General features: G+C 48.7%; 1 protein-coding gene across 3 annotated transcripts; it reads left to right on the plus strand.

The window, feature by feature from the left end:
- The first annotated feature begins 794 nt into the window (after positions 1–794).
- LOC123051120 (beta-glucosidase 16) lies at positions 795–11896 on the plus strand. Of its 3 annotated transcripts, none has more exons than XM_044473907.1 (12): positions 795–1099; positions 1211–1277; positions 9082–9143; positions 9227–9302; positions 9396–9470; positions 9561–9648; positions 9748–10000; positions 10125–10240; positions 10375–10636; positions 10710–10812; positions 10944–11046; positions 11407–11896. In XM_044473907.1, the coding sequence occupies exons 1-12, from the start codon at positions 971–973 to the stop codon at positions 11612–11614; spliced, it is 1542 nt and encodes a 513-aa protein (XP_044329842.1). In that variant the 5' UTR covers positions 795–970; the 3' UTR covers positions 11615–11896. The 3 variants fall into 3 exon arrangements, with proteins under 3 accessions (XP_044329842.1, XP_044329843.1, XP_044329841.1); XM_044473908.1 differs by lacking the exon at positions 1211–1277 and adding an exon at positions 4963–5029 and having other exon boundaries at positions 804–1099; XM_044473906.1 differs by lacking the exons at positions 795–1099; positions 1211–1277 and adding exons at positions 1314–4884; positions 4963–5029.
- Positions 11897–13959: the final 2063 nt, after the last annotated feature.

The raw sequence follows: 13959 nt of genomic DNA on the forward strand, positions 1-13959 counted from the left end.
TTATGTACCGACGACTGCATCTGGATCAGGCTATCAAGGTTAATAGAGCCCGATCGGTCCTGGCAAACCACCAGTTCAATCTCCTGTGATAGCCCTAGCTCCGTCCAAATTGCGTGCGCCCCGGTACAAGTGAACAAGCAATATTGTATCTTCCAATCCAATGGAACAGATAGGACATTGCGGGATCAGAGGAATATGTCTATTAGCAAGGACATCATAGCATGGTAGAACCCCCTTCAACACTTTCCAGCCAAAGTGTTTGATTTTCCCTGATAGTCGCAGTTTCCAAAGATCTTTCCAAGCTCCATTTAATGAGGCACTACTTGGGCTAGTCCAATTCAAGTGCTGTCCGAACTGATGCTCGAAGTCAACATGGTATGTCGAACGCATGGAAAAGGCCCCAGTCGTTGTATGTTGCCAAGCTACAAAATCTTCAACGGCCTCCACATGAAAAGGAATTTGTAGAATTCTATGCACATCGACTGATGAAAAGACGCTGCGAATAAGTGCCTCATCCCATTGTCACCTCATCCCTTCAGTCAACACAACACGAGAGGCTAGCTGCACAGATATTTTGAGTTTTTGTTTTTGGTCCGCCGAGATGTCACCATCCGTGGTAGGTTACGACTATCTTTCATCTACAGTATTATGTAATCTCCTTCACATGCCATTTCATGTGCACCACGGGGGTCTTAGTCACGGGGATATTACTAGCAACCAATACTTGGTGTGGCCTATAAATATGGGCCATCGGCCATGCCGTACGAGCTCTCGTCCGTGGACGCTGCTACTAGATTTTTTTTTTTTTTTGAGACAACGCTGCTACTAGATTTGCAGTTGTAGGAGGGGACCTGGTTTACCCACTTTGCTGCCGCCTCTAAATGAGCCTGCAGGAGGGGGGCTAGGGGCTGTCTCCTCATAAACCAAGAGGCGTTGCCTTTCCAGTCTAGCTTGAGGTGGCGACGGGGAAATGGCCGCCGCGGTGACCGGCATGGCCATGCTGGCGGCGCTAGCGATCCTCGTGCCGTCGGCGCAAGGGCTCGACCGCGCCGAGTTCCCGCCCGGGTTCCTCTTCGGCATCGCCACGTCTGCTTACCAGGTTGGTGCATCGGAGCTTGGCTTCGGCGTCGTCTCTTTTTGCCTTGCGGCTCTCCTCGGTCCCAAGGCACGGTTGCTGACCACGCAGTGTGATTTCTGCTTCCACTTGCAGATTGAGGGTGCATACCTGGAGGACGGCAAGGGCCTCAGCAACTGGGATGTCTTCACCCACACACGCTGTAAGTCATCTTTGCGGTTTTCTGCTTCGATGTTCTTCGTGATCCATGTACCATGTGTGTGTGTGTGTGTGTCGGTCTTTTTTTTTTAGGATTGTGTGATCCATGTTGCTTAGGGGGATAAAGATGAAAATGAGTGGTTCCCTTCCACCCTGCTGTACGAAAGAGAGACAGCGATAGCCGCATCCACATTATGTTTCTGTGTGGCCAAATTCGATCGCCATATAACGAGAACCAATCAGTATAGTTGGATGATGGTACCCTCAATCTATGAGAGATCAAATCATAAGTTTGACGCTTTGCAGTCCCATTAATGCGGATTATTATTTTGGTGTAAGGCGATGTTTACATAGATAGCGAGGCGTACGTCTTGGATAGTGTTGTCGATCTTGAAGCCCCACAATTTTGATCCGATGTTCAGTAGGCGTTGTGTGAGTGCGTGTGTGTGTATACGTCAACATCGTAATCAGTGTATTTAAAATATTCGCCGCGTGCACTTATCAGTTGGCATCGTTGTCAAATTTTCTATGTGTCTCCACTCTAGTCATTTCAAACACTGGTGCAACATGGGTCTGATTGTAACACAAATTTATTTTCAAAAGAGAAAACGCACAATCGTCGAGTGATGCGCACTGGCATACCTATATTTTTGGATTTGGCAATAGGGTGCGGTTGCCAAGCAATGTGTGTGGTGCCAAATCCTATAAGAGTAGGGGGCCTATATATCTGAGAATAAACAAACATTAAATTTAGGTGCCACGCGCGATTTTCTCGTCTCTCTCAACCTCTTCTCCTCGGAAGCGCACACACCAAGCTGCACCTCCACCGCACCCTCGTTTCCCGTCCCCCCTGCAATGGCTCGCTCCCTCCTCGATATCCCACCCTAGCCGTCGTCGATCCGCTCCTCCCCTACCACTGAACTCCGACGCGGGGCAGGGACGGGGGCTCCTCATGGGGGCGGGAAGGGCTCCGGGCGGAGCAGCTCTGGCGCGATGGAGAGAGCGGCGAGGGAGACACGGCGGCTGCATGGGGAAGCATGGGGAGTGGAGAGCGGGGAGGAAGGACGCGGGGCTCGAGGAGAGTGGAGGATTGGCTGATACGGTTTCACCAGGCTCGACCCACCCCACGTCGCCCACGACCGCCGCGGTCAAATTTTTTTCCACCGAAGACATACGCCACACACATACAGGACGCACACTGCAAGCTGGGTCCGCGGGCAAAGCAGTCCCACCTGTCATTGACTGGAGAACGAGAGCATAACGTCGAGAGAAACGAATGGCTGATTTTTGACAGCACCGTAAAAAAGTGTCAGCGAGGTAGATCGCTCGATCCAAAACGAGCGCGCGAAGGAGTTGCTCTAGAGTGGCGGGTAGTGTAGCATGGTTTATGTTCAATGTGCACCCTTACTGACCACACCGTCTCCACCGTCCCCCGCGATGACATCATTTCAAAGAACGTATGTTTCTAGTTCTCTTTATTAATACCAAAAAATTGAGGTCATACAATTCTAATTTCACCCCGGGCCCCCGAAATCTCAGGACTGGCCCGAACAATCTTATATTAGTTTACAGAGGGAGTATTCAACAGGCGGGGATGTATTAACTGCCCACGACTGACCAAGGTTTTTGTGTATTTACCACTCATATTCATGTATTTATATCGGCCAATGGCCTCATGAAAATACAAGTCGCATACTATTTCTCAAAAGAAAAGTTATATTTTCCTTGAAAAAGTTTATTTTTGCCTCCACGGCACGCAAGTCGTGCTCGTGCAGCAGCTTGGGCTACGCATGGGCATTCCGATTCCTCCCCTACCAGTGAATCAGAAATGTTGTGAACATTACCTATCTGTCGACCTACTCCTCAACTGTCAGTGTCTATAGTTGTAAGGAGAATATCATCGTGAGGCCTGGGTCACATATGTGGGGGTATCACTGCTGATGGCTACTGTTCATGCATCCAATTCATTCAGCCGAGAAAACAACGGTGACAAGTTCCAAGGGAAGATATGGATATCAGATGTACTGAAAATGAAATGCCGAGAGGAAATTATTGCTATATATCTATTTCTTCTGACAATCAGCAGACAGTTTATTCACTTTTAAATTTTCAATGGGATTTACATACTTCTGTCCTCTCCCAAGAGCAGAGCAGAGCAGAGAGCACAGCCATACTGTAGGACATACTTTACACCATGACACATGCTACTCAATCCTCTTTAAGATCTGTTATGGCACACTGAAAAGGAATGTTGAAATGAAATTTTGTGATAATTAGCAGCCAATAATGTGATAGACATGCTAAGCAAGACATTTTGTTGTCGGGAGAAACGCAGTTGAGAAGGAGGTCGCAATTGAGAGAGTGCAGCTGAGAAGGAGAAACACAGTTGAAAGGGAGAAACACAGCTGCGAACGTTCCCAGAAAAGGATGGCATTTTCATCTTGAGAATACCAAATGATCTTTCGATGACATTTTGTAAGGCATAGAGAGCTTGGCAGACGGCGATGGGTTGGATTGGGCAGCGGGGAGCGGGGAGCGGTGTCAGGCGGGTGAGCTCGGGTGGTGCAGCGGTGTCGGGTGGAGGAGCTCGAGCTGGAGGTATCGGGCGGGAGAGGTCGGGCCAGTGAGGGAGATCGGTGGTGGTGTGGGAGCTTGGGCACAGAGTTGGTAAAAACTTATCGTGAGCAACAGAGTAGTGATGAGTTGAGCAACAAAATTGGTCTATGGGTTTATATACACTCTATATGAGAAAAAAATAGTAATTAAATAAAAAGTCAAAAAATTCAGAAAATATTTTTAAAATAATGTTGATCTTCCATTGCGCTTGTAAGAAAAATTCCACAAAAAGGAAAAAAGGCCCGTTGACTTCTTTCCAAAAACACAAAATTTTCGGCCAAAATAGTGTGAATAGTGATCTATAATACTAGCAAATATTTTTTTTTCTTTTTACCCTGTATTCAACGCTGGGTTTTTGTTCGCGATACCAGTGAGTGCATGAGAAAGTCAAGTGTATTTAAAAAAAATTCTAAATTTTTTTGACCTTTTTTTTTGTAATTATTATTCTCCCCACATATATGATGTAGGAGTATATACGCTAGAAACCAAAGGGCATTTCCCCCTCTTCCCTAGCTTATTCCCAATCAACAGGAGAGGCAAGCTGCACAGATATTTTGAGTTTGTCTTTCGTCCGCCGAGGTGTCACCATCCGTGGCAGGTTATGATTCTCTTTCATCTACAGTTCTAGTATAATCTCCTTCACATGTCATTCCACGTGCACCATGGGGATATTACTAGCGGCCTATAAATATGGGCCATGCCGTACGAGCTCTCGTCTGTGGACGCTGCTAGATTGCAGTTGCAGGGAGGGACCTTGTTTGCCCACTTTGCTGTGGTCTCTAAATGAGCTTGCAGGAGAGGGGCTAGCCGCTGCCTCCTCATAAACCTTTCTAGTTAGTCTAGCTTGAGGCAACGGGGAAATGGCCGCGGCGGCGACGGCGATGGCCATGCTGGCGGCGCTGGTGACCCTCGTCCTCGTGCCGTCGGCGCGAGGGCTCGACCGAGCCGAGTTCCCGCCGGGGTTCCTCTTCGGCGTCGCCACGTCTGCTTACCAGGTTGGTTGGCTTCTCTTTCCTGCTCTCCTCGGTCCCAAGGCACGGTTGCTGACGACGCAGCGTGATTTCTACTTCCAGATCGAGGGCGCGTACCTGGAGGACGGCAAGGGCCTCAGCAACTGGGATTTCTTCACCCACACAAACTGTAAGTCATCTTCTCGGTTTTCTGCTTCCATGTCCTTGCGTGATCCATGGCAGTACCATGTGTGTGTGTGTCGGTGTTCTTTTTCTTAGGATTGTGTGATCCATGTTGCTTAGGGGGGTAAAGATGAAAATGAGTGGTTCCCTTCCACCCTGCTGTACGAAACAAAGACAGCGATAGCTAGCCGCATCCACACACTCGGTGCGTGGCCAAATTCGAATCGCCGTATAACGAGAACCAATCAGCAGTTGGATGATGGTACCCTCAATCTATCAGAGATTAAATCATAGATTTGACGCTTTGCAGTCCCATTAATGCAGATTATTATTTTGATGAAAAGCGACGTTTACATCGATAGTAAACATCGGTGGTGATTTCGTTGATCTTAAAGACCCATAAGTTTGATCCGATCTTCAGTAGGCATTGTGTGAGTGCGCGCGTGTGTGCGTGTATACGTCAACGTCGTAATCGGTGTATTAAAAAATTCGCCGTGCACTTTGGCATCGTTGTCAAATTTCCTATTTGTCTTTCACGCAATTCTTTTTTCCTATTTGTCTCCACTCTAGTCATTTGAAACGCTGGTGCAACATGGGTCTGATTGTGACATAAATTAATTTATTTTGAGAAGAGAAAAAGACAATCGTCGAGCGATGCGCGCTGCCATACCCATAATTTTTGGATTTGGCAATAGGGTGTGGTTGTCGAGCAATGTGTGGGGTGCCAAATCCTATAAGAATGGGGGCCTGTATATCTGAGAATAAACAAACATTAAATTTAGGTGCCACGCGCGATTTTCTCGTCTCTCTCAACCTCTGCTCCTCAGAAGCGCACGCACCAAGCTGCACCTCCGCCTCGTTTTTTCAATTCAGTTGATTTGGTATCGGAGCAGCTACGTGCTGCTTCGGTTCCCATAAATTTGGCTTTGGCAATGACCCCACGATGTGCAGACACCGGTTCCATGGCCCAAAAGCGAATTTGGCATTGATACCTGACATACACGGTGGTTCCCCGCCGTAAAAAATAGCAATTCAGCGAATCACCTTCGGCTTCGTCAAAGTTGGACAGGATATTCTATTAATTTACCATGTATGTAGCCAGATTACTTTAGCGTTAGCAAATTATTAGCAGGCTAGAGACATAAACCATTTCCTATTACCTCAAGAGCATCTCCAACAGCCACGCCAAAAGGGGCGCGCGCCGGGTAAACCGAGTTTTTAGCGCGCGCGGGACGTTTCGGCGCGCTCCAGCGGTGGCGGGAAAGTCGCGCGCGCGGGAAAAGGCGGCAGGTCGCGCTCTATTTTTGGCGCACCGCTTCCGGCGCGCCTATAAAATGCGGCGCTCGCCACGCGCCTATTCCACACACTTCTCTTCCTCTTCCGCTGCCATGCGCGCCTCCACCGCTTCCTCGGTTGCTTCCGCTGCCACGCGCGCCACCGCTGCAGCGCCCCGCCACCGACGCGCCACCATGCCGCCGCGCCGCCGAGGAGCGTCGGGCTACCGCGCCGTCCGCCAGCGCCCCAACGGCGGGTTCTACTCCGAGATTCAGTCCGGCCAACTCCGGCTCGGCCTCGGCACCTTCGAGACGGCGCACGAGGCCGCCCACGTGGACGCCGCGGCGGCGTGGCGCCTAGGCAGGCCGCGCCAGCAGATGAACTTCCACGACGTCCACACGCTCCGGCAGGCGCTGGACGTCGCCCCGCCGCCTCGTCTTCGCACGGCACAAGACCGTGCGGAGCACGCTGAGCGGCAGCGCCGCCTCCTCGTCACCCATGAGGACGAGCGGGTCATGGCAGAGTGGCGCCAGCGCCACCCAGAGAACGTCACCTACAAGCAAGCCTACTGGGCAAGGCGCCGCGAGGAGGAGACGCAAAGGCGCCGCGATGAGAGGTTGGACAGGCGTCGACGGAAGGCCCTGGCGCTATCCCAGTGCGAAATCGTTGAGAATGGTGGTCAGACGATCTTTACGTCTGATGATGATCGTTGGGAAGACATGTGGCTCGATACCTCGGACCAGACCAGCGAGGATGGCGACGATGACGATGACGACGACGACTTGGAGTAGGCTGTAGTTGCGTATGTAGTTGCACTATCTAGTAGTTTTTATCTATATCGTTGCACTATCTAGTAGTTATCTATCTATGTTATGGATCTATGTAAAATATCTATGTATCGTTTTTCCTATCTATGAATTTTATTTATCGTTTTATTAAAAAAATGTACGCAATGTTTAGCGCGGCCACTGGAGCTACGCGCGCGTGCTCAATTTTGACGCGTCTGCTGGAGCCAGCGCTGTCGGCCGCGCCAAACCAGGCGAACGGCGCGCGGCGCGTTGCGCGGCTGTTGGAGATGCTCTAACACTGGAGTCCAAGACAGTTCACCTTGAAAGATTCAGTGTTTTCTTTTTTTGCGGGAGAAAGATTCAATGTTGGAGGTCTCCTCCCCCCGCTTCTCTCTCGCGACCGCGTCGCCCCCCGTGGGCGACCGGCCGCGCGTCCCTCCTCCTCCCTCCAGCCACCCCCTCCCTCCCTCCCTCCCGCCGCCGTCGCCGGCGCCCGCGGCCGGCCTGGCCCCGGGGCTGCTGGTGGCGGCGGCCTCCCTGCCCTTCCCCTCCCGGTCGCTCTTCGGCGCGGGCGGAGCTGCTCCGGGGGGTGCACTTCGGCGACGACGGTCTGGCGTGGCGGCGGGGCTCCGTGGCGCGACGCAGGCGGACAGCTGGGCGGCGGCGGAGCGGCGCGATCTGGTGTCGTCCGCTCGGCCTAGATCTGGGCCCTTCGGGCCCCATCTGGGCTTGGGCGGGCCGGCGGCGGGGATCGTCTCCGGCGTGGCTTCTGGGAGGCGGGGGAGACGCGACGAGTGGCTGGGTGCTGGCGGCGCCGACGCCGACCTGCTGCATCGTGGCCGGCGGGGCTTAACGGGTCCGCTTCGGGCCTGGCTGGGCCAGGGGTGGCCCGGCATGCCCCGCGGCCATGTCCGGACGGCTACCGCGACGGTGCCGGAGGCATGGGCCTCCCGCACGACGGCGGTGGAGGTGGTTCCCTCCCGCTCGGCGTCGGTGTTGCTGCTCCCGTCGTGGTGCGCTTCTCTCCGGTCCTCTTGGCCTCGTGGTGGTGTTCGTAGTGAGGCGGCGTTGGTGGCGGCGCTTCTGCGTTGGCGCATGGGGGTGGGCGACGGTTTGGCGGGTCGGTTTCATCCGGTTGGGCGGTTGGGTCTGGGAATGCGGGAGAAATCCCTGCCGGCTTCGGCCCCGACGTGGTGACACCTGCGGGTGCCACCATTCCTTCCTGGAGGGTGTCGGTGGTATTCACTCTCCACCTCCCTCCGCGTGCCGGGGGAAACCCTAGGGCTCGTTCGGGTAGCAGCGTCGTCGGCGTCGCATTCCTTCTTGGAGGTGCTGCTTGGTACGCGGCGGTTCGGAACCTCGGTCTGTGGTGGTTTTTATCCGGTGGGCGCCGCGGTGGCGGGTCATCCGTGCTTTGCCGAGTTGCTGTAGTTGGCATTTGTTTCTTCTTCCTTTTCTTTTGGTGTGTTGTGCTGCTCGCCACAGCGATCTCTGTATTCGGTGTTGGTTGCTTTGTAATACAAAGCGGGGAAACCCTTTTTTGGTAAAGACTCAATGTTGAGTAGGGTGATCTAGAGGCCGGACTATAAGAAAACTTGGAGGCTAGCCGCGAACGCCCTGCCTTTTCCTCGAGTTTAACTCAGGATGAAACGTCCTACTTGCGGGTATTTTCTTTCTTTCCTGCAAGTCAGTAGATCCCCATTCTTATCATGAGAGAGTGATCCCACAACTGCAACAACATTTTGCGGATAATAAGGCGAGTGGTTATAGAATTGCGCTTATCCTTTTTCTTCTCCCTCTATAACAATTATATAAGATATAGAGGAGGATATTCCCTTATTGTATGACCATTGGACCAACTAACATCAGAACAGTTGACCTGCATGTTATCTAAAAGAAAGAACAGTTGACGAGCAGATGTGAATGTGATCCTCTATTTATAATTTTAGAAGTTGAAACTCGTGCTTTTCTCTCAAAAAGTTTTGATTCGCTACAGCTAGGGGAATCGATGATGGACGGAACGGGGATGTAGCGGATGATCACTACCACCGGTACATGGTAAAGACAAAAATCACTAGTAATTGACATGGCGCATCTTAACTGTGCTTGCCCATGTATTCTGACAGTACTGTTATGCACAGGAAGATGTGGAGATCATTCATAGTTTGGGTGTTGACTCCTACAGATTCTCAATTTCATGGGCGAGAATCCTACCAAGTATACCATGCCAACCACAAAGTTTTGTGCCTCAGTGGTCACGGTTAATTAGTTGCTTAGCTAAATTAATGCCGCTGAATTGAATCCTCGTAGGAGGCCGGCTTGGAGGCGTCAATTCAGCTGGAATAGCTTTCTACGACTGCCTCATTGCTGCACTCGTGAAGAAAGGTGCTACTCCTACATGGAACACATTCCACTATATAGTCTTCATTCTTCAACGAAGAGCAATCTAAACTTACTGCCAAGAATGTCAACCAGGGATAGAGCCATTTGTGACACTGCATCACTTTGATCTGCCGCACGAGATGGAGACGCGATACGGCGGTTGGCTGGGCGCCGGAATCCGGTACGTGCAGCTCCTCTGTTTCTCTTCTCTTTCCCTGTCTTGATGAAACCGGCAGAGCGCTTACCTTGCATCGTTAAAAACAATAATGCGTTTCCCCAGGGAGGAGTTCGACTACTATGCGGACGTGTGCTTCAAGGCGTTTGGTGACCGGGTCAAGTTCTGGACGACGTTCAACGAGCCCAACCTGTTCACCAGGCTCGCCTACGTGCTGGGCAAGTACCCTCCGGCACGCTGCTCCGCGCCGTTCGGGACCTGCGAGAGCGGGAACTCTCATCGGGAACCCTATGTCGCGGCTCATAACATGCTGCTGTCACATGCAGCCGCCGTCCACAACTACAAGAAGAATTACCAGGTGAGTGAACCCAACAAACTTGCTCCGTCGTAGTTGAGGTGCTTTCTTGGCAATGGGCACCATTTCAGTGGATCTCAAAAGTAGCGCCGCGCCTTGTTCTGATGAATGTGTGTGTGTGAATTAGGCAACGCAAGGCGGATCGATCGGGATTGTGATTGCGATGAAATGGTATGAGCCACTGACAAATACCACAGAGGATATCCTCGCAGCACGACGTGCCTTGTCTTTTGAGGTAGATTGGTACGTCCTCTTACTTATTCACCTTTGCAAGTGCAACAACTAGTATGATAATGTTCATGTCAACTTCACATAGTTATGCTACAAATAAATATATTAGTACTATGATCTTTTTCAATGTTTATTTTCTTCTTTAGGTTTTTGGAGCCGATATTCTTTGGTGATTATCCCAGAGAAATGCACAAGTTGTTATCATCCAACTTACCAAAGTTCACCCCAGAAGAGAAGAGCTTACTGCAGAAGAACAAGGCGGATTTTATCGGTATAAACCATTACACGACAATTTATGTCAAGGATTGCATCTCTTCTCCATGCGACCTTAAGGCTTATGAGGCTTATGAGGCGAATGCACTAGTCCTAGCTACAGGTGAAAGAGATGGCGTGGCAATTGGGAAACCCGTAAGAACTGCTTTGATCAGTGTTGCCATCCTATACATACTCTTCTCTTCGTCACATGTTCGTATGGTTGCAGACTGCATTCGATGGTTACTATGATGTTCCAGAGGGTATGGAGCAGATCGTCAAGTATGTTAATCAGAGATACAAGAACACACCTCTCTATGTTACTGAAAATGGTGAGTGGCAATGGACTCACGAATTCGCAATGCATTATGTAAACTCGCTGAAGATCTAGAAGCTTCTAGCGCCTTCTCCTTTGCTTCCATACGTTCACAATGATCATGTGTTACCTTATGCTTTTTTTCAGGTTACTCGCAACACAGCAATGACACTATGGACAAATTGATCAATGACGTTGAAAGAGTGAACTACCTACATGGTTATCTCACATGTCTCTCTTCAGCAGTCAGGTGACATGCAACCCACTACTCGAATCTCGAACTTTTCCTAGTGTCAGGTTGTTTGCTGAGTGCATTTTGTCGGGTACTAGAAAAACATGACATTTGCCGTGTTCCATGAGGAAAATACTAGGCAAAAGGACGAGACTTGACAAATTGCATGTTTGCTATATTATTTTTTCTATTTTATTTTGTTTCCCCAAATATATTTCCTTTTATAGTCATTTTAGGCAAGCCCGTTCAAAAAGTATCCTAGAAAGCAGGCAATTGTTTCCATTTGTCACACGCACTCATAAAATATGATATCGAAATAAGAAGCTTCGTCTGCAACTCTGCATTTTGGAAGTGTTAACTCTTTTCTGTCCCTTACAGGAAAGGAGCAAACGTGCGTGGCTACTTCGTATGGAGTATCATCGACAACTTCGAGTGGACTTTCGGTTTTACGGTAAGGTTCGGGCTGTATCATGTGGATTATGGAACGCAGAAGAGGACTCCAAAGATGTCGGCGAAGTGGTACCGAGACTTCCTCATGGGCTCTAGGCCGACGGACCAAGTGCAGATGCTAAGAGCAGATTCATGATAGTTGCAGCCAGTACTGTCAGATCCAGTTACCCGTAAAAAGAAACTGTCGGAGAGAGTAGTAATTAAGAAAAAAAAAGTTTGTTTACTTGCTTATCTTGAAGATTTCTAATGGGATTTTTACATACTTCCTGCCCTGGACAAGAGCAGAGCAGAGCCATATGCCTGACATAGTTTGTACACCATGACACATGCTACTGAATCCTCTTTCAGGAGCTGCTATATAGCATTGCACGTAGTTCCTTGCAACATGCTGCAACAAAAGGCTCGGAAAGATTTTGCATCCAGACCATGAAAAAACTTCTAGACCTCTTCCTTCCACTACCATTTATACATCAACACTTGCATCACAAATCATTCAGAAACTTCAGGCGGTGTGAGCAGAGTATGCTCTGTTTTGCTTACATATCTGTAGAAAAAATGAGTGAAGAACTGGATCTCTGCGTACATCCACACGTATCTCCTCGCCACTGCACATACGCGCATTTTCAGGTTAGTTACCGTTGCAGTGAGGGTTTTATCATGGCAGTTCATATCAAAAAATTTAGTCTGTGTTCTGAGGTGGACGGTGGTTAATGTGATAGTGTCGTACCCATGCTTGTTGTGATGAGTGATGAGAAGAGGCCTAGGATACATGAGAATGGAAGCGATATCGCCAGGGCTGTCAGCCACCAGCAACAAACAAATTGTTATCGATCCAATGTAAACAAGTTGTAAGAACAATCAACAAGAGCGATAGAAATGAATACCAGCAATTGCTCCAAGAAGCAAAAATATGCGAGGATGCTTATGATCACAAGGATAGGTGTCCCATGCCACAGCCTGAGTAACAAAATTACGAAAGAATCACCATCAGGTTGCATAATTCTGTGACTGTACTAGGTGTTACTAATATACTACAGTATGAGATTAGCACACATCATTCCAATTCCAGAAGAAATTCTATGTCGATCTGTCACAAAGCAGGTAAGATTAGCAGCATGCAAACTTGCTCTTCTCAAAGCAGGTAGTCAAACTGTCCATATAATAATTACCAAGTCCCTCTCCAGGGTATCACAGGTGTTACCTGACCTGACTCCGTACGAGGAACACAAACTTCACAAGTACTAACAAACAGCAAGAATTGTGTCTGTTCTGTCAACAACAGCAACACAAACTTCACAGGTGTTACCGGACGTATCGCGAATTCGCGCCAACATTGCATGTTTGAAGGAATCCTCTGTTTTTCCTATGATGCAATCGAATAAACCAAAATATATAGGATTGAGATGAGCGTGACATTCCAATACTATGTTTTTCATATTCCCATGTTTGTAGAAAATTCATGTGAATCAAAGAGTCCCCATATGTGGGTTATGCGTGACGAAAATTATTCGTATTCAAAAAATGTTTTAGGTGCTAAATTTTAAAGTCACATGTTGGTTGAGTTAGCGGTCAAAGTTTAGTGTCAAAGTGAAGCAGTCAAAGTTAGATTATGAAATGGGAGTATTTCTAAAAGCTTTTCTTCCTCTACACGGCACGGAAGTCGTGCTCGTGCACCAGCTTCTTGGACCACACGTGGTCATTCGATTCTTCCCTTTTACCAAAGGAGTTCAGAAATGTTCTGAACCTATGTGTGGGCATGCCTTCCTCAACTGTCAGTGTCTAAAGTTATAGGGAGAATAAAATCGTAAGGCATGTGTTACATATAGGGGGTATCTCTGCTTGATGGCTACTGTTCATGCATCCAATTCATTCAGCCGAGAAAACGACTGTGACAAGTGCCAAGGAAAGATATGAATATCAGATGTTCGATATGTCACGTTGAAAGGAAATATTGAGAGGAAATTATTCATCCGAGAAAACGACTGTTCATGCATCAATGTATGTTGTCACAGAATTTTGTATCAAAATTTGAAATATTACTCGAGATACAAAATGAAATATTTGACATCATTGTGATAACGGATCAAATCTAAAGCCCAACTTATGTTACGTGCTATTCAGTGTCGAATTTGTCTTCTTTCTAAACAATGCTTTGAATTTTGATTCGAAATTTTGTGACAACATATATTGTTGTTATGTGAATGTGCTTTTTTTTTTAAATAATTTTCCGGAGTTTTAAAATGTGCCACGAGAAATCGGTGCACCAGGCATGGACCACAAGCAACGGTGCACCAGATATTCTGCCCCTGCAGCAGCCCGGACCATGCATTGCCTTCCCATTCACCAAAGGAATCAGGAAATGTTCTGAACCTATGTGTCGACCTACCTTCCTCAATTGTCAGCGTATAAATTTCTAGGGAGAACATAAACCTGAGGTTTGGGTCACATATAGGAGGTATCCTTGCTGAAATCTACTGTTCA

Source organism: Triticum aestivum, chromosome 2D (assembly GCF_018294505.1).
Source record: "Triticum aestivum cultivar Chinese Spring chromosome 2D, IWGSC CS RefSeq v2.1, whole genome shotgun sequence".
Taxonomy (NCBI): Eukaryota; Viridiplantae; Streptophyta; class Magnoliopsida; order Poales; family Poaceae; genus Triticum; species Triticum aestivum.